At 43.2% G+C, this 19,919-nt stretch overlaps 1 protein-coding gene across 1 annotated transcript; it reads right to left on the minus strand.

The window, feature by feature from the left end:
• Positions 1-1,805: 1,805 nt before the first annotated feature.
• On the minus strand, positions 1,806-17,104 carry pgpep1 (pyroglutamyl-peptidase I). Its single transcript, XM_088907352.1, has 5 exons — positions 16,866-17,104; positions 11,703-11,755; positions 6,568-6,684; positions 5,946-6,178; positions 1,806-5,048 (listed from the first exon to the last, which is right to left on the minus strand). Exons 1-5 carry the CDS (start codon positions 16,897-16,899, stop codon positions 4,856-4,858), a joined length of 630 nt encoding a protein of 209 aa, XP_088763478.1. The 5' UTR covers positions 16,900-17,104; the 3' UTR covers positions 1,806-4,855.
• Between the last annotated feature and the right edge of the window lie 2,815 nt (positions 17,105-19,919).

The raw sequence follows: 19,919 nt of genomic DNA on the forward strand, positions 1-19,919 counted from the left end.
TTTGACCTCTGTTGGGATTTTCTTTTTGAGTTCCCGGAAAGTGCCCGAAGGAAATATCCGCGAGCATGGGGAGAAAGAGACGTTGACAGAGCACTAACATAGAGCAGCAGCACGCTGATTGGAGCATACAAGTTAAATAAACTGTTTTTACATAGACACTTTTAAAAGTGTCTTCTCCCAGTTCTTCACAGAACCACCAACAAAACAATACAGTTGGAGAGGAGATAGTGGAAGGGGGGAATGGAATACAGTAGGAAAGCAAGGGGGCACACACAACCAGTTAAGTAAAAACCCTTTTTAAAAACAAGGGCTTGAGTCTAGATTTAAAAGACCCCAAGCAAGGTGACTCTCTGATATCCTTAGGGATGGAGTTCCAGAGCGGGAGAAGGCCCTGTCACCCATAGAGTGTAGACGGGCCCGGGGGACAGACTTGAGAGCCGAGTTAGACAAGTGGAGTCTGCAGGACAAGAGTAACTATGAGGAAGGTAACTCTTTCATGAGGATGTGGAAAATCTTCGTCTGTATTCGCCGCAGCTGCCGTAGATGTGGTTGATCTGGCTCCCACCCCCAGGGTCTCTCGGAGAGATGACTGCCTCCACACAACAGCTACAGAACACAAGCTTTCTGCGGCTTACATAACGTGTTTACCCAAACTCCTGCTAAAGCACAGTTTTGTAATGTAGATAATTCAACAAGGCCCTTGTTGTAATCTTCCAGCTTCTCTACCCTGACCTCTGACCTTCTGCGGCCAATGGTTTGACACCCAAGGACGCTCGCTCCTACGGCCTGGGTCTTTGTCTTTCATTCTTTCTCTGGCAAATCATAGGTTTGTGCCACATCATTCAATTTAACTCTCCAGCTCATGCACCAATCTTTTTAGAGATCGGTGCTCACCAACGTGCCGTCGTGGGTCTCCGTACAGATTCAAAGGTTTTCTGGTGAGCAGTTCCACCTTTGTAACTCAGAGCTGATAGGTCCACTTTGCTGGATTTTAACAAGGACCACAAAAACACCCAACCTTATTTTATAGTGCTGTAGGTGGTCAGATTCACATCCTGTTTCCTTGTCTACCAATCGCTATCACAGATGTTTGAGACTGGAAGAGCTTGTCCTTTAGACCTTAAACTGAGGTCCTGACTATTGAGTCATGAAAAAGTAGATGTTGAAACTAATGTACTAAATTCTATTGTCATCTCTAAATTGTGAGAGATGACACACCTGAAGAAGGCTCCACGGCCGAAACGTTGTGTTCTCTTTCTTCTTTTTTTCAGCATGGAATAAACCTATTACTTGTTCCTTTGCATCTCTAAATTGTGCTTAGTTGATTCAATTTTCCACATCTACCTGATCTAATGTGCTGGTGATCTAATGATCTAATGTGATCTATTCTGCTGGTGCAGAATAGGTACCACGTCACCCAGATGGGTGCTTGATTAGGTGGTGTCCCACAGCATGAAAGCAATGCATTTTATACGTCCAGTTTGTAGCTTCCATCCTGCATTTGATTAAAACTTTTGGTGTAAACACTTTCTCAGCAGTCAGTCCCAAGGGATTATTGCATTTATTATGGATTTAAACTTCTAGGTGACTGCTAATGTGGCTGTAATTTATACATAAATTGTCTTACAAGTACAATATATTTTGAAAGTGTCAAGAGACTTGGCAATTGTAAATATTATAATGAATTAAATGTCACGTGCCTTAGATTTACCTAGTTTTATGGTTTACAGGGTTACATTTTTCAGAAACAGTGGGGAAAACATACTGAAGCAGGTTTGGAACAGCACAAGACAAAGCAAAGAGACTGGAGAATAAAGACTTTATTAATTTTTCTTCACTACAGGGGCCCAACATGCCCAGTTTTGTCATATTTTCTATTTTGATGTCACTTACAAAGACAAGATTCGGCTTAAAAGTCCGATACCAAATAATGGGGAAAAATATACTTCCTTACAGTGGAATCAGATATAAATCTAGATGCCACATTAAAATATAGAGCACACAAAGAAAAATCATTTCAAAGTAGGGAGCATTATGACAGAGGTAGGTACAGTATATACTGGAAAGAGCTTTAAATTGGGCCTGATGTTGAGGACACTCAGATTTTGACTAAGGTAACACTGGTGTTAAGTAGCATGGACAGCCCTTTCCAACATCCCAGATTATGTTTTGGTTTAAAAAGGCACTGTTAACAAGAGACATCCTTTACTGATACATGCTTAATTGACACTCGGGGTCCCACGACACCAAGTTCTTCACCATGTAAAGTAGGCATTTTTTCTTTTCACCCAAGACAGTTTAACTATTTGTCTTCTTACACCATCCTGTAGGAACAGGCAACGCTCACCACAGAACACACAGGCTGTGACAACCGTCCTTCCACGACCACCCCCCCTCCTCCAGTCACTCCCTCATTCTCCGATCAGCATGGTTCCCCTTTACAAACCCACTACTCTTTCTGCATCACCTGCAATTCTAGAAACTGCTTCTGCTAGGCTCTTTTTAAGATCTTGGTAATTACACAGTGGCAGAAATGGAGTTTGCGGTCAAGGTTGGACAGAAAAAAAATATAGGAAAATGTTCACCATGGGACAGTTCGTCTCACAAGTGACTTGTTTCCATCTGAATAAAATAATTCATTACCATAATGCACTGCTAATACAGATCCAGTTCTACAAATACTAAACCATATTCAAGAGCAAAGAGCAGGTGTACAGGTCACAAGATTTCATTAGGCTGAATTTCCTTGATTATTGGTGAGAAGCTAAAAGTAGGGATCAGGTGTGTGACAGGCATGGTTTCTGCATGCAATCAAGAGCCAATTAAAATTAACTTTAATTTAAAATTAAGTGACAATATCTATTACAGACCAGTGACCTTAATCCTGATTGATGCCAGTCACCCCAAATCCACATTTTCTTAAGACAAGTAAAATACTATTGACGAAATGTACAGCTGCTATAATGGACTAATTTATAAGTGGCGCACAGCGCATAAATCTTGTATTCATACAATCTGGAATTCAAAATGTCTGTAAACTGCAGCAGCAGTTCATTTGATGGCCATGTTTGTATCCAAGGAAGAAATAGATTCTTGCAAGCGTGGATTTTCATGATTGCAATCCTGCTCAGAAAAGGTGGACAGGCTTTCAAAGGAACATTGATGGAAACAAGATCAAATATACAAAATCCAGCTGACTGATTAACGCTTTGATTCCATTGAAAACTAAATGTTCAGAAGTTTTCTAGTATAAGGGGTTTATGATAGACTATCGCCGCAATAAAAGTACAATTCCACAAGGGGGAGCTATAAATTAAGTGTAATCATCCACAAAGATGCAAGTGCAAGAACTTGGCTCAACAATGAAGACGGCACAGTTCAAGATAGTTTAAGGTATTAACAGCACAGTCAATATCACAGTCTTCAGATGCATCACAACAGTTGCTCTCCATGGTCAAATTAAGAATCTGAAATTTTGTTCTAAATACGAGAGTTCTTGACCAGAGGAAATCCTGTCAAACGTCTGTGAAAAACAAACACTATCTACACCACAGTTTTAAGGGTTCCAATACAACCATCACAATTTCAGAACATAACCCAATTGCCCAATTGGAGACTTAATTAATGTAAACATTAAGACAAAGAAACCTGGAATTAGGAAAGTGATAAAAACACAACTGCACAGTTCAATATACTGTATCTAAAACGAGTGCAATTTTAAAATTAAAAGCATTTAAGGTTTATGGTCATACTGAGAGCAGTCTTAAGGTGTTGTAGGAATATTCCTAGTTAAAGCCATGAATTGTAAGGTACAGTAGTCTAGGAAAAGTGTGTCTGACAGTTATGAAAATTAAACACTACAGATTCAAAGTGAAAAATTCATGACCAGCTTGGTTTCACATTGCTACATGAGTTGAAGATCTGTTTGACATCTTGAATTTCACTGAAAAAAACTAGATTTTAACCACCTTAGAAGGTACAGTACTGCTTCTTATAAAGAAAAGATCCCAAAAGTAAAAACAAAAATGCCTAGGAAACATTACAGATCACAGTCCAGCCTTTTTAACCAAGGAACGAATGCTGTTTTCACTAGAAAACCATCTGAACTGACAAAACTGTCCTAAAAAAATGAAGACCAAACTTCTTTTCAGGAGGAAGGTGTTGAAACACGTTTTAAAAACAGTAGTAAAAGTCTACCGATCATTTTTAGCAAATCACTGATTTTTTATGTGCACTATCAAATTAAAAAAAACAAATTTGGAACTTAAAATTATCCAGAGATAGAATAGCTAACAAGATTAGTCATGTCCCCCCTGCCCCCTCAGGAATTTAGCCAACATACAGGAAATCTAAAGTCTGATTTAAATAAAAAGACAGGCAGAAGCCAATCCTGAAAAAAGAAAATTCCAACACTACCAGTGAACAAAATACATAAAACACCAAATCGTAAGGCTGGTTGTTAGAATCTGAGTTACAGTAGCCTCGGGCAGGACAGCGAGCTGTGGGTCTTAATATTCTCAGTGGCACGTCCATCATGCCACAGACAGCACTGGAGACACGATCAGCTCCCTTCCAGCAGAAGGATATGAAGGTGGCTGCAGACTCCCTGTTCCTTTTATTCCTCCTTCTTCCACCATGTCGCAAGTACAAACGACCTAAAGGTCTCCACCTGTCCTCCCCGGATTTCGGGATTGTGGAGGTACGCTGGTGTGGTGAAACGAGTGGGCATCGGCAATGAGCTGTGGTGGGGGTAGGGGTTGGATATGGGGGTGGGGGGGGGGAGGGGGGGAGGAATTCACAGTCTGTTCGTTCTCCTAAGTGCAAACCGTCAAGCGGAGCTCCCGGCTGGCTCTCCTCAGTGCCCGTGCCGGCAGTTGATTTTGTCCTCGGCCTGGGCCAGTAGGTCCAGCATCTCCAGGATGATGGCCCGCAGGGCCCGGCCCAGGTCTTCGCCGCTGTAGGGCTTGTCCAGCGGAGGCACGTGAATGAACGCCGAGCGCCCGTGGCTCAGGTAGAGCGAAGTGTAGTAGGTGTAGTCGCAGAGGTATCTGTGGAGAAACACGTTGACAACTGACCTCAATAGAAAAACCAGCTTTGAGCACGAAGACTGTCAAAGCTCGGCATTACAATTGCACTGTAGAAAGTACAGTGAAAAAGTCTAACTGGCCCAAACTTGTAATCAGTCTGCAGGTCCTACATTACATACATGCAACCAAAGCAATCCACAAATACTGCACTTAAAATATGGTAGTTTTGCAGAACCTAATTATCGGGAATCCTGGACCACCCTAATGTTAACTAATGTAGGCAAGATCATGCTAATCAGCACCTGTGGGGCTATGTTTCCATGTGTTTTAAGGGTCACTTGACAGTCATGATGAGCAATAAGCACACTCATTATGGTCATGTTCTAAAGCAGTCTGTTCCATGGATTTGTTTGTAGTTCTGCTAAAAACAAACACTATTGCAATTTTTGGGAAACTGATAGAAATAGTATGTTTTCTATTTTAAACAATTCATAGGCAAAATGTCTCACATAGACCTCACCTTGAATGTCTATTTACTTAAATTGGCGTTTTGTTTTAGGCATCAAAAACCCAACCCTACGATTCCAGTCACTTTTGCATGAATATTTAAACATGAGCACAGAGTGGACATGGAGTTACCTGTCACTCAGTCATATCTGTATTGTGCTGTTGTAGAGTTCGATACAAACACAGAAGCTCGATTACACCCCAGTAACTATTCCCATTGCCTGAAATGCTTACGTCAAATGTCAGAGCCATCCGAACATTAAAGTAGCCAATACAAAAGCCCTGAGCCCCTTACAAACCAGTATCACTTCCCAGTTCTACTCCTCAAACCTCCAGAAGTTGAGGGGGTCAGGCAGTACTTAAATAGGAAATAAGAGAACCGCAATGCCGATCCCTGCTGTCAAGACTTACCTGCCAGCGTCTTTCGACACCGAAACGGCCACCCCCAGTCCCGAGGCCGTCACCCGCTTGCACACTGAGTCCATGTCAATAACGGAATCTATACATTCCGGGCCGCCCTCTACGCAGCACTGAGAATCGGGGCAGAAACTGCAGTTGTCCAGGCCTTTGTAGCCATGGTTACGGCCACATTTCTCCAGGGTAACCGTTGTCGCCATCCCCGAGAGTCCAACATGGACCACCAGCTGTATCAGATGAAGAAAAAAACAAACAAAATGCAAGTCCAGGCACAAACTCAATGACCATTCTACCATCTATGAGCTGCCCATTTCCACTAAGATTCCCATAACCCAGAGCGTATCCTGGACAGATGGGATGCAAGGAATTGGAGAGGCTGCGAGTTTCCTCACATTTCTGTTTTGTAAAGAACACATTTGTCTGTAGAATCACTATTTAAAAAGCACAAGTTCAGTTTGAGACCTCTCCTGTTAGTTTGAGAAGTCTGAATTGCAGTGGCCCTCTTTCTCTCTTTGCTCATCTTCACTGTGTAAAACCCTCGCTTACAAGCAGGCACTACAGGCAGATGCCTAACAGATGCCTAACTCAGGACCAATCCTGGGACTCGGGACCGTACTTGAGGATGGTACTGTTTCCATAGCGACGGGACCAAGCTCTGGACTTTCTGATACTCCACGGGCACCTCATACACGTGCAGGTCCACGTCGTTGCCAAGGCCTAACGTCTTCAGCTCCTGAAAGAAGAGGTCAATTCAGATCAGCACACTGCTTTCCAAACCTTACACAGACCCACAGGGTCAACTGCCACAAAATGAAAACAGCATACTGACTGAAGTTCCACCCGTGTTAACTAGTGTGCTACTTTAGGACCAATTGCAACCAACATGGCCGCTGAAATTACTCCACACAGCACCATGCTAAACCTGTTCTCAGTTGCAACAAACCCAAAGTAACAGCTGCTGCCCTCTAGAGGAGCAGAGCGGTGGCTCTGTGGATCAGGATCTGTGCCTGTGGCTGGAAGGTTGCCGATTCAAATCCCACAGCCGGCAGAGGATTCCTACTCCATTGGGGCCCTGAGCAAGGCCCTTAACCCCAGCTGCTCCAGGGGCGCCATACAATGGCTGACCCTGCTCTCTGACCCCCAGCTTCTCTCCCTGTCTGTCTCATGGAGAGCAAGCTGGGGTATGCGCAAAGACGAATTCCTAATGCAAGAAATTGTATAGGGCCAATAAAGTAACATTATACATTACATTATAGAGGTTACTGAAGTAGGGGACTGACTAACCTCCTCTTCACATGGTTTCAGCAAGTCAGTAGTGTGCCAAGCAGAACACCAGATCACATTAAAACGTGGAAATAATGTTGTCCCTATAATGAATCTATGCATCCGTTGTGATTAACAAGTTGCTTTCCAGTCACATCACATTAATAGTGAACTTTAAGGTACATCTATTTGTAGCTGTATGTAAAGCCTTTAGTATGCACTAGTGAATTCTCACTATTTCCTGGGAAGTGAAGAGAACTGAAACTAAGGGAACCCATTTAACTGGGGTGTAGGTCTTAAGTGTTCAACAGACTTGTTGTATTTGTCTACTGTATTGAGTAGAGAACACTTGTGGTTCTCAGGGGAAAAGGGAGACATTGAGAAACTGGGGGTGCAGAGAATACGTTTTGTAGGTAAAACTAAGGGTACAATTCAGAAACTCTTATCAGCATATTTTTGGAAGTGACCTGTGACAGTTCTACAGAACACTGTCCCTTCTCTGTCCTGGGGTCGTGGTCCAGTAATAATAGAGTTGAAACAGCCGGAACATGTGGAACACCTCGGAGACCGAACAGGCGGCCTGTCCAAGTCGATAGCAAGGTTGTGGAGGGCCACACATGCTACAGTAATGGTACTGCCTCTTACTGGACTGGGACTCGGACCAGATCAGAGGCAAGAAAAACACGATTTTTAAAATCTCAAAGGCTCACAAGGCCAGAGAAATGGCAATGAACTGAAATGGCCCGACAGGATCGGTTACAGAAGCCTGCTAAGTTAGAGCTGTAGATAATTTCTTTAGTGTAAATGTAATCCACCCCCATGTACGAGCACCTTATTAATGCCAATTAAATAATACTGCCAATGCTACTGGACATTAGCTGGTGCTTTTTGTAGCTTATTTAACTCCGCTGTAAAGAATATGCAGTAAATGCCCGTCAGTCATTTATCTCATATCTATCTCGCTACTTCAAATGAGGAAGATCCAAAAACAAATTAAAAATAGATGCAAGTGCAACAGATGCAGCCCCTGAATAACACTTCGATTTATATTAAGATGCAAAAGTAGCCAGTACATAAAACCGAATTATTGATGTTTGCTTATTGGTATGAAGGATCTCTACAAAAACTCACGTCAATGCAAATAAAAGCCCCTGATACATGCTCAAACTCAAGCCCACAGCTGCTGTATTAGTTTGTTTTGTGACTAAATGCAATTGACTAACACAATCGCATTAGCAGTTACATACTCTTTCTGGTATATTTTAGCATAATTGCTGTTCGTAACTTAAAAATGGACACCAAGGTGTTAGGGACATTCAGTTACATATAAACATGAGAAAGTAATTCTATATTAATGTGGCCTATGTATTAACTTACTGATCACATTAATTTAAATGATCTGATTCAGCCCCCTGAAGTTTGTGCCAATTAAAACAATGCTGAGCCCTCAGCAGAGAGCTGAGCAAAGTTCAGCTGGTCTCCAACTTTGTTCCGCATGTTTTTCCATTGGAATAGAGCTCAGAGCTGAAGATGATCTCCTGATAGGAGGACAGCCGTGTGCTAAATCCCCAAAGTTCGTTGCAATTGAGTCTTAACGGCTATTCACTTTCGGGATGCGCAGAATATATACTTAACAGCCAAAATAATAGAAAACAACCATCAAATGTCTAAGAACAGTTTGAACAGGATAAAGGATGTTTTCTCTCAATACTTTGTGTAAATATGACAACGATCCTGCGAGCAGACTTGACAATTTTATTTTTTTAGAGAACAGATACAACCATTTCAAGACAAATGGCACAACCATTACACAACCATTCTTTTACAATACAAATACACATCATACATGAAAATTTAGGCTATTCTTATGTTTCCTTAATATTTTACATTTTAATCAAATATAAAAGTCTTACTTCTTACCAAACTATTTACATTTAAAATAAGATGCATAAGTTTCATTTATAAAAAGGGAGAAAAGTATATAGATATACATTAATTCAAGTTTCAGTTATTCTGTATTTCAACAAATTGAAATTTTAAGGATCATTGTCATCTCTGGTGACTGGGAGAAGGGAAATGATTCATGAGGCCAAAGTACAAGCTGAGTGTTTTCAGTGGGACCGAGCTCTGGGTATTGTTCTCGTGAGGGATAGTGACAAACTGGTCTCACTGTCCTCACACCCGCCACACCCTTAGGGCCTATCCATTTCCCTAGGGCAGGGCTAGCAAACTCTGGTCCTAGCCAGGCATACTCCAGCAGGTCTTGCATATCGATATGCAAAGGCTTGGAACAGGAATTAGGGTTGCTTACTCATTTAAGTCAGAAATGATCAAATATGCATTTAAACTTAACTACCTTTTAAGTGTAGGTCAATTAAAGAGATTGGGTGGGGAAAAAAAGGGGTGCCAATGTTTAGAAATATATGGTTTAAGGGTGATCTATAGAGCCTATGAAATTGTGCCTTTCCAGGACCAACACTGGACATCCCTGATTTAGGGACCGTTAACGTTTTTTTTACAATTTTTTGTTAATTTTAAGCTGACACATACAGTAGCTTCTCGGTTCCACTTGAGAAAATGTATCTTGCCAAGCTGTAGACTACAAAGCCAGGACGTGATGCCTTTCTGTTATGGAAAAGCATCAGGTCTGTAACCCTGTAACAAATGGTGTGCAAGGGTTACTTCATTGTAAAAACTGTCATTCTCCAAAATTAAAACTTTAAAAATTTAAGAACTATTAACCAAGATTAGTGCATCATTCTTGCCTATGCTAAACATGAAAATGCTTTTAAGTTTATTCTTTAAAATAATATTACAGTCTTTTGGAAAACTCAATGACTTGAGGCAGGACAAGTGAAGAAAGGTTTCCCAGTGCAAGCTGATCGAGAGACCCCAGAATTAGTGTAAAAAAAAAAGACAAGTGTTTTAAGAAACTCAAATTCTTGGTTCAATGCATTGTTCTTTAATAGCGTCATTAATTTTATTCAAGGGCCTTGCAAGTTTATTTCGTTGCCATTTTAGGTTTAAAAACAAAAAAGCTTTGCATTTTAAGTAGGCAAAATCTTTAGCTCCTAGAGTGAAAGCCCCAAACCAACACTCATTCTAATCCCCAGACAGCACAAGCCCCTGCCTCAACACCCTATAAATATTGAAGAGGGGGGCATGTTTGACCAAACCCCTGACCCCTCCACAATGCAGCCCTTTGTTTGCATTTAATATCCCTATCAGGTCTGTCTAGACACCCTGACAACCATTGTCCCCCTTCTAATTTCCAATAAAAGGCAGACCCTTCCTTCCCCCAGCTTCTCCAGGCTCAAAATTCACCACTTATGATGTCATCCTGCTCAGCAACAGATCCGGACAAATGTCCAACACAGGGAGCCACGCTTTCAATTAGGAGCACTAGCTCTCCCTCCCCCACCTCCAAATATACAGGCAGTCTTATTGTTAAATGACTTTTCATGCAATTCCAACACACCAGCTTCAATCAGACTGCTCCTTAACACCATAAAGCAAAGCCATGCCTCAAGCCATCTTTAATCATGGGAATCGGCTTTGCTGCGTACAGTACAGGCCACAGCAGAGAGTAGTGGTCCCTGCACTGGATCAGGGGTTCACATCCAGGGCGGGACAGGGCTGCTACTGCAGCAGCCCTGAGCGAGGCGCTTCACTCAGATGGCTCCTGCCTCCAGTCCTCGCTCCCTGCTGCAGAACGGCAGGTCATTACAGCAAATGAGAACTTGTTTAATTGTGGTAAAATAAAAGAATTAATCTGCACCTGTAATGCTTAATCCTAGTAAGCACCAGTAACAAAATGCATTACACAAATCTGATTCAAGTGGCACAACAGCAATATCTCAGCAGATATTGGACCACCCTGACCTAAGCACCATTTTCACCCCCCACCCCCTCCCGTTTCTCTTTTCAAACGCAGACAGAGACCTGTAAAAGCAGAGTCCGGAGCTAAGCCTCAGTGCTCTTCAGTCCATAGAGAGAAATGAGTCTGTACTATTCATACTGTGGAACAGGAGTGCAAGATTAAAACATACATTTTAACCTCTCTGCTGGCTAGATCCCCTCTGAAGGTCTGAAGGCTCCTAAAATGAAGTTTTCAAGTGTGAACATGCAATGGCACTGGAAAGAGTCTCAGATGTACGGACTCTGGCAGGATTCTCCTTTTCTAAGTTATAGAGATTTTATAAACATCTCTTCACCTGGGAGAAGAATTAATGAAAACACTTTAAGGCTTACCTGGACCAATTTCTCTCTTCTGTACTACAGCTTTAGCTGCAGATGAAGAGGCAACCTGCTGAACTCCAGTCCCTAAGGGAAATCCTGGTCTGCAAAAGCTAAATATCTGTGCATTAGTGCAAGTGCACTTATCTATACTGAAAAGAGCCAAGACAAACATAGCAGATTCACCCAAGCTCAACTCTGGGACTGTTTAAGAAGTTGCTTTTCCTTTAACCTGCGCCACGAGTTACATACCTGTACAGCCACCCAGCTTGCATTAACCGTATGTTCTCCAAAGGGTCCAAATCCTGAAAAAAATAAAAACAGTTTTGAATCCCCAGCTAGGGTTAGCATTCCCACACCACCTAGACATGTTTCACACTCAGGTCTGGATTTTGGGTCCCAAGGCAACTTTTGGACAAGTGATAATCTGCTCCTACCTGCAAATTTCTTTCAGAAACACAAGCTTACTGAGCACACGCCGCTTGGAAAACACTTCAGCAAGTTACTTCATCCTAACATTGATCCTCAAACCGTCTTGTATTATCAGCAGATGGCACTCTGAAGGAGGAGGTAGCACCAGGGTTGTTTTCCTAACCTGAAACAGGATAAGCCCAATGTAGCTGGAAGGGCAGGAGTTTAGGAATTTGTACTTGTAGTCTAAAGGTTGAATGCCACCGTCCGTCATCCAGTGCAGATTTAATAAGTAACTTTTCATTATTCATTACCTTCACCCACACATCACAGAAAGGCTAGCAAAATCTCCCACCGTGCAGTGAGAAGTCAAGGTCTTTGAAAAAGTCTTGCCGACAGAAATAGAACTGTTTTACCTCTCGCAAGGCAAAACTTGCAGGGATGAACCAGGTGTCCACGAGACTCCCTTTCCAAATTCCAGAACCAGGTATTAGCTTGACCTGAAATGACTAGCAAGCTTTTATGCAAGAACTGTCAATGTTGACTGTCCTAATGCCAAGTCAAATTAACTTCATCTCTGCGGTCTCTCAAACCGCAATGGCGTTTAGGAGTCTCCTTATCCTTGAACAGATTCCTGCGCATCTCAAGTGCTGGCAAATGGTTCACAACCCGGCATGGATGACTTGCATGTTGCACGAAACCCCAGCTGTGCAGCGGTCTTTCAACACGGGAACGGAACTCAAGTACAACGTAGCATTGATGTCATCCACACCAGAGGGTCGATTCCTGCAAAATCTATTCACCTCTTGAGCAACAGGACTCCCTCGCACTCCCTCCATTGCACTAGTGATGTTCAATTGAGTGGCCCTTTCCCCATATGAATGCTTCATTGGCTTAAATTTAGACATTTAACGGGAAAAAAAAACATTAATTTTTCAACATTTACACCGCCCTACATTTTAAAACGTGGCACTTTCATTAAACTGAACCTCCAAAGAGCAACTACCGTCTTTAGGCACAGGTCATTTCCATTGATTGTTGGCAATGCCCAGAACAACCTGCAGAGAGAGACAGAATGCCCCACTTTTACATCCAGAGTTATTTTCATCAGACCACAGATCTTTTCCGCCCAACTTTCACGTGTTAATACCACATCCGTATTTTATTGTCCTTATGAATCTCATCCTCAAGCAACTTGGCTTGGTTAGAGGATAACTGAACAGTTTTCAAATCAATTACTGACCACAAGGCAAAAATAAAGTTCTTACCAAACATCTGCTGCATTGTTTCCTGTAAGTGATGGAAGATATCAAGTCAGACCGATTCGTACAGGACCACAATCAGATTTACCATCAGGGACAGCAGAAAAAGCTCTCCAAATTACTATACCACCTGCAGAATGGCTCAATAAACACAAAGGGAGCTACTGTTTCTCTCCTAGTAAAACAAATAGTGTTACAGTTCCACCAGAACTAGGTGTGATGATCATTCTTAAATGGCTAATATGAAAAACTGATGCAGACAGATGGTGTTTTTGCCAGATGTAAAAAAAAAAGAAAATGAAAGACAAGCCTCTTCACGTCTGCACTGCGCTCCAATTTCACTGTATGACCATACAATCAGAAAAGCTGGTTGTATGTGTGGTGCCATCAGGAATTACTCAAACTGCTTGTCAGATAAGCTAAAAGCTTGTCATCTTATCCGTTTGTTGTTCAATAGCTGGATGCGGCCCCCCCCACCCACCTCCTCCGACCCCCCCCACCTTCAGGTGCCTGTAAGCAGTGAAGAGTTCAAGAAATGTTGTGAAGGAGAAAATCCCAGATCTCCACTAAACCAGAGAAAGAGAAACAAGTCGTGTCTTTCCTGGAACTCCTCTCCAGTCCAAACTGGCTGTCGGGTTGGGCAACTGTGGCACTGTGACAGCAGAACAAGGCCTCACACAGCTCTGGAAGCACACTGGCACTTTTCCCTTCTATGTTCTACCACCATCCATGTAAGCCTCTTTTCTTTCTTCTACTCATCTCTGCTAATTGCAGCAGCGCACAAGACTGAAAAACTTTGGAGAATGGAACTCGCGCTGTGGCGCACATCATTTTCAACCACGATGGCTGTTCCTTATTCAAAAGACAAAAGAAACTACGCAACTCATTGGAATTCCTGAAAAGCTTCATATGGACAAAGCATGACAATGGAAGGGTGGTTTATTTATTATATTCAGGTTATGAGCACATTTTCATTTAAATCAACATGCCTCTCCAGTACCTGATACAATACATTATGTTTCATGTGTGAAACCAAGATGCGTGGCTTGGATAAGTACAACAGTGCTGCTATCGACTGACTTAGGAACCTTTTAGTTTAGCTGTATAAATCAAAAAAGTGCCTCTTACAGAGCAATGAATACACATTTTGATGTAAATAAACATTGTATAATTTAGCATACCCAGCTTCATTGAAGCAGTCACAGCACAGTTCAAAACTCTCCTGCTCTTACTTAGCAGTGTTGTACTGTTCTTCTAGGACTAGTATAATAAAACCAAGCAGCTGGGCAGCCAGTATTGCCCAGAGCCAGTGCAGCTCAAGCAAGTGTTTCTAATTTAGATTTAATAGGCTCACACATCAGGACTTGGTACAGGATCTGGAATAACCCTTGCAGGACTGCTGCTGTTTATTTCTGTCACACTGATGTTTCCAGACAACGCAACTTCTGCAAACAAAACGTGCAACACAGCCATTGCTGTGTTGCAACACCAAATCTGTAAGGAGGAAAGCTGATCACTGTGCTTTTGGGTCTTGACCTCCAGTGTTTCACCTACAGGTATGCGGAAAACTGGCACAGCTCACTACCCAATCCCAGTGTCAGGCAACAAATCTCTTGGCTAGTTTACCTTTCAGACATACCTATTACCTTGAGATTTTAAGCTGTAATTTGCATTTTATGTAGCGTTGACCTCAAAGCATCCTTATTCCCACCTTTGAGTCACCCAGAAAGTTTCCTAGCAAAATGGCCTCATCCATGAGGCCTTCCCACAGGGAATACAGGAAGCCTTACACTAAATAAGGAACTACTTACTGTTTTTTTTCCATTGGAATTAGCTGTGAACCAGTGAAACCAAGCAGGATAATGTTACAAAACTTTTTTTTTTCTGAGCAGCAGAGGCTCAAAATGAGAATTGAACTGGTTGTTACATGTTCAGAATGACATCATGCACTTTGTGCACTGTTCAACCCTAACCCTCAACACCCCTCACCTTGGAGGACTTTTCTGAGCTGCCTTAAGCTACAATAAAGACTAATGACCCACTTGAAGACTTTTACCCACTAGCAAGGTGCTTGATTGGAAAATGAGCAAGCTTTCTTTCTACTTAGACCTTTGGAATTTTACACTTTCTTTGAAGTAACAGTTCGAAGGCAGCCTCCAACGTGTTTTAAGAGCTGAAAACACGCCAAAGTGTTCAAATTAAATCCTATTAAGTCAGTTAATGGTTCGACAGCGTAAATGAGAGCTTGTCCGGAACAAAAACAGCAGGCATGGGGTCGTGCAGACTGGGAACCCCTGAGCTCAAGCAGAGTTCACTAACCCTGGTCCCAGACAGCCCCAACACAGAGGGTCTTCTACGACACTTCATATGGCCAGCTGTTCAAGGCCGGGGCAGAAAAGCTCAACTGGTCAAACTGGGCCTTAAACCCGTCCCGTTTCTGCTAAGATTTTGCAGTGCCATGTTGAAGAGATCTCGAAACCCAGACGTGTTGTGAAAGAGGACCCCCCCACCACCTTCAAAGAGAAATTCATGTGAGGGGGGGGGAAACGGAAAACTGCGAAGTGGTAATTAAACCTCGTCTTCGAGGCACCTACACACTACAGTTTCTCCTAGTTCAGAGTGTAAAACGGAACTCGTTTGCAAATTTAGAACAGATATTTCCCCCCCCCCCCCAAATCCAGGGACCCAGCAGGTCTCGCTTAAAAGAACCGCACGTTGACGCGGAGCGCCGCCCGTCAAAATAGAGATTTGGCTATAGCAGATGTTAATTTCATCGGATGAAATCTAAAATGCAGTTCAAAATGGCACAAACGCCGACACCGTACGTATTCGTGCACGGTAGAAACGGCATGTGGAGGTGCTGGCGAGCCTGAATGAGCATGGACCCTGCCTTAGCTGAATGCCTTCATATAGCGCCGCAGAATTAATTGGCCCCTGGTTTCTCACGGGGACTAAGCCGGGTCTCCGTCTGAGGAAAAGGGTGGGGAGGAGGGGGGGGGGAGGAGTACAGAGGTCGGCAGCTGGGTTGTCAGCCTTTCTTTTGTCTGCGGCTCTGTTCCCAGGCAATCTGCATCTCTTATCTGTCTGACCCGGGACTGCCACGGCGCTTTGTGCGATGAGTGAGAAACGCCAACCAGCCAAGCATAGGTGCGACACCGCACCGCCGAGGAACAATAAAAACCTCCGCGAACCGTGCGGGGTGAAAGGGGAGGCATTTTCTGGTCGCGATAACGCCGAGACAAAACTTGCAGGACGCAAGTCCCCCCCCCCACCCCACTACCCAGCCAACTTTCCTTTACTCTTATATCAATTAAGACACTTCTGAAATTACAATACGCATCCGGGCGAGACACATTGTAATGAAGTTATCTGCGTATCCTAACTTTAAAAAAAACAAACGCATGCATATATTCGAGTGGGTGAGTTTCTAAACACCACGAAGGAAAAATGCAGACAACACTGCCTTGAAACGTCAGCTTCCCCACGGTAATATTTAATAAGACGGTAGCATGCCGTCTGAGGGATTCAGCCCGAGCGGTGTGCGATCGCTCAACTTTTTAAAGCGGAGAACCGGGGTTACCGCGAAGACGACGGATTTTGAACTTTTATATTTTTTTAGCCATTAGAAAATGAAACTCGCACCATCGGTATACGTCTCGGCTTGTTCTTTGCCCCCCTCCGCTTCTGTATCCACTAAGCTCGCCGAGGCACGGAGAAGACAAGAGAAAGTTGACCAGCTTACCTGTGACTACAACAGTCCTCTTGCTGTTATCCATGCCTGCCCTCCGGAACGTGGAGAAAGAGAAACAAGGACGCCCTTTTAAATTTACGTGGGGATTAACCCGGCCTCACCGAAAAAACACCGTGCTTCGGTCGCTTTCCCCGGCTGCCACACTTTCTGGAGTCAGGCGTTTGCAGCTCCTTACTTGCTCTGTCTTTCCTCGCCTGTTCCTCTTTCTCGCTTACGGGCAGGCGGCGTCTGACGTCGCCACGCTCGACACCTGCATCAGCTGATGACACGCAAACACACACAGCAGGAACACGTGGGGTGCCCGCAAAGCCGGGGAGAGGGGGGGGGGGCTCGGCCTGCGAGCTGCAGGCTTACTCATCGGGTTACACGCTCGCCGGGCGAGAAGGGGGGCCGCGCTGTGACCGGACCGGTAATTATGTGCTGCAGACGATGCGGTTCCCATGGGTGACCAGATGTCTAGATGTCAATGGCACAGAAGAAAAAACCCCAGACAGGCCACTCTCCTGAGAAAACCCCACATAATATGTGCTCAATTACGGAGCTAGACACGAGTAAGCGGCCCTGATCCTGGACTGTCACCACGCCTGGTTTTCATTACCTCTCAGACCGTAATGATTTAATTGAACCAATTAAGTGCAGAACAATTCCTATCACCTTAACCAGATGCTAAATGAAAGGTGCCACTAACAGCTGCAGGAACTGGGGACTCCAGGTCTGGGGGAGACAGGTGAAGGGCACTTGGCTAAAACTGCCCTTGTATCACACGGTGTCAAACAGACAGGAAATGGCAAGCCAGGATTAATACAACCTGGTTGAAATGTTGTAAAAGTGCCTGCAGTTGCATTTCTTCACAGGCAGGAAAGCAAATTCTGCTAAGTTGGGTAGACTAGCAACAACCTAAACAACAACTATAAAGAGCTGTGGTCACACAATATTGATTGTAAAAGGAAATGTGAAAGGAACACACAGACATGATATAAAGAAGTCTGGGGAGAGCCATTCCTCACAATGGCGTTTGCAAACAAGCCTGGGCAGAAGGACTAAATCTGTGCAACAATGACTGATCTGCTTTTACAATTATCTTTTCTCACTTTTGATTGGCACTTTGCACTTTTTTTTGCCGTTTTGCCAGGGTAAAGCAAGATGTGTGATTGTAGCCGAGTATGAATTCAGAATGAAGTCCTGTATGATGACATCGATAGCAATATACTGTATAATAGCATACGGGTAATTACATGCATATATACATACATATGTGATAATTAAAGGCACCAAAAGGTTTTTATATTTTACTAAGGCAGGAAAGTTGGTGTGTTCTTTAGGGAAAGTCATTGTAACCAAGGGGACTGCTGACCGTGAAAGATACTCGCTTTGCTTCCAGTCTCTAACAGATGTTAACTTTTTTTGTATGTTTTTATTAATGAGAACACAAATCATTCTCATCTCCCATTCCAGTGATCACACAAGCTGGCCCTGGATGGGTAGGAGACAGTGAATCACGTCTAAATGTCAGGTTCATGCAATACAATATTAGCTCCAAAGGTTTTGGTTTAAATCGCTTGCCAATTCTCAATTTGTCCTAAAGGAGGACTTTTTTTCCCAAAGTGTAATAAAGCGGGCAAAAAAAATCAATATATTTTATAATCGAGATCTCACATGCTCTGGTGTAGATTGCTCATATTTTCCAAGAAGCCCCAGGTCACTGGGTGGTATTTAAAAGGTAAATGATTCAGGTTTAGTAATAATTTAATTAATGAACTTGGGTCTGGATCACAGCTACACTGTAGGGAGCTACCGTCTTCCTATTAAAAAAAAGCAGTATTTTTAATCACTGAATTAAACTGGATACAGGGTGGCCCATTGGTGTAGTATTTAGCTTTGTAGCACTGGGTTTAATTCTGGACCTGAAATGCTGTCCGTGTGGAGTTTGCATGCTCTTCCCATTTTTGCATGGATTACCTCCAGGTGCTCCGGTTTCTCTCTGTCCAGACACATACTGGCAGGTCGACTGGCTTCAGGAAAGTGGCCCAGGTGTGGGTGTCTGCTGGTCTCTTTGTGCCCCACTGCCTGCCAGAAGAAACTGGGGCTCCCCTGCCACTCTGAATTGGATGAGGAGGTTGGAAGAGGGAGTGATGGAGGATGAAAGTTCATACTTAAATGCAGTTGTTGCTAACCCTGGTCCTGAGCGACTCCTGTGTCTGCTGGTTTTCATTCCAGCTGAGCTGTTTCATCACTGATGCAAGTTGATGCCTTTAATCGATCTGTTTGCTTAGTCCTTTCTTTACCCGTTTTTTTTTGTGTGCAGTACTTGTTTTGAACAAACCCTACTTGAAGCGTATTGTTCCAGCAATAGATTTGTTTGTAACTTTATGCCGTTTTTTCCTCAACTAGATCATTAGGAAATGGCTAATGCATTTCTGTTTAAACAGTTTGGAACAAGTTTTATGTAAGTAACGTTTGTGTTGAAGACTATATCAGACACGACCACAGTGAAAATAACCTCTAAAATAAGGCTCAGCAGCAAACTTGCCGACATCTCACACATCCACCTGTCTGACGTTTCATTAATCCAAGGAGTGGCATTTTAATTGTCTTAAAAAATTTAGGAGACATCTTAGAGTTATTCATACAACTCTTTCAAAGGGTGTTTATTTCTCAACTTCAGGGAGGCCACGATACGATGTACGTGGGATCATGGAACAGTCACCGGAATAAGACATAAGGAGTGGAATAAACACTGATAAACATGACTGACTCCGTGATCGACGTGCAGAAGCTTGTTCAGGACAGAATATTGATTGCTGGGGTGCTTGGAGCAGCCACAGCACTGATAGACAGTGACCTTTCCAGCAAGCCACAGGAGAGTTTGAGAATATACAGGACAGAACAAATGAACCACAGATATGCTTTCTTACCGCGTGCTGGCAAAGAGGGTTTCAGAACATGGAGGGGGGGATGACTGCAGGTTTTCGTATATATTGGCAAAGGTTATCCACTCCAATCGAACATCACAATCCTTCCTTCAAAAATCTCTCTACAACCAAA

Source organism: Atractosteus spatula, chromosome 28, assembly GCF_055471065.1.
Source record: "Atractosteus spatula isolate fAtrSpa1 chromosome 28, fAtrSpa1.hap1, whole genome shotgun sequence".
NCBI lineage: Eukaryota > Metazoa > Chordata > Actinopteri > Semionotiformes > Lepisosteidae > Atractosteus > Atractosteus spatula.

Coding starts and splice junctions, on each gene's coding strand:
- pgpep1 (XM_088907352.1), bottom strand. CDS start 16,899: ATGGATAACAGCAAGAGGACTGTTGTAGTCACAG. Junction 11,756..16,865: donor GAGGACTGTTGTAGTCACAG/GTAAGCTGGTCA, acceptor TATTTTTTTCAG/GATTTGGACCCTTTGGAGAA. Junction 6,685..11,702: donor CAAGCTGGGTGGCTGTACAG/GTATGTAACTCG, acceptor CTCTTCTTTCAG/GAGCTGAAGACGTTAGGCCT.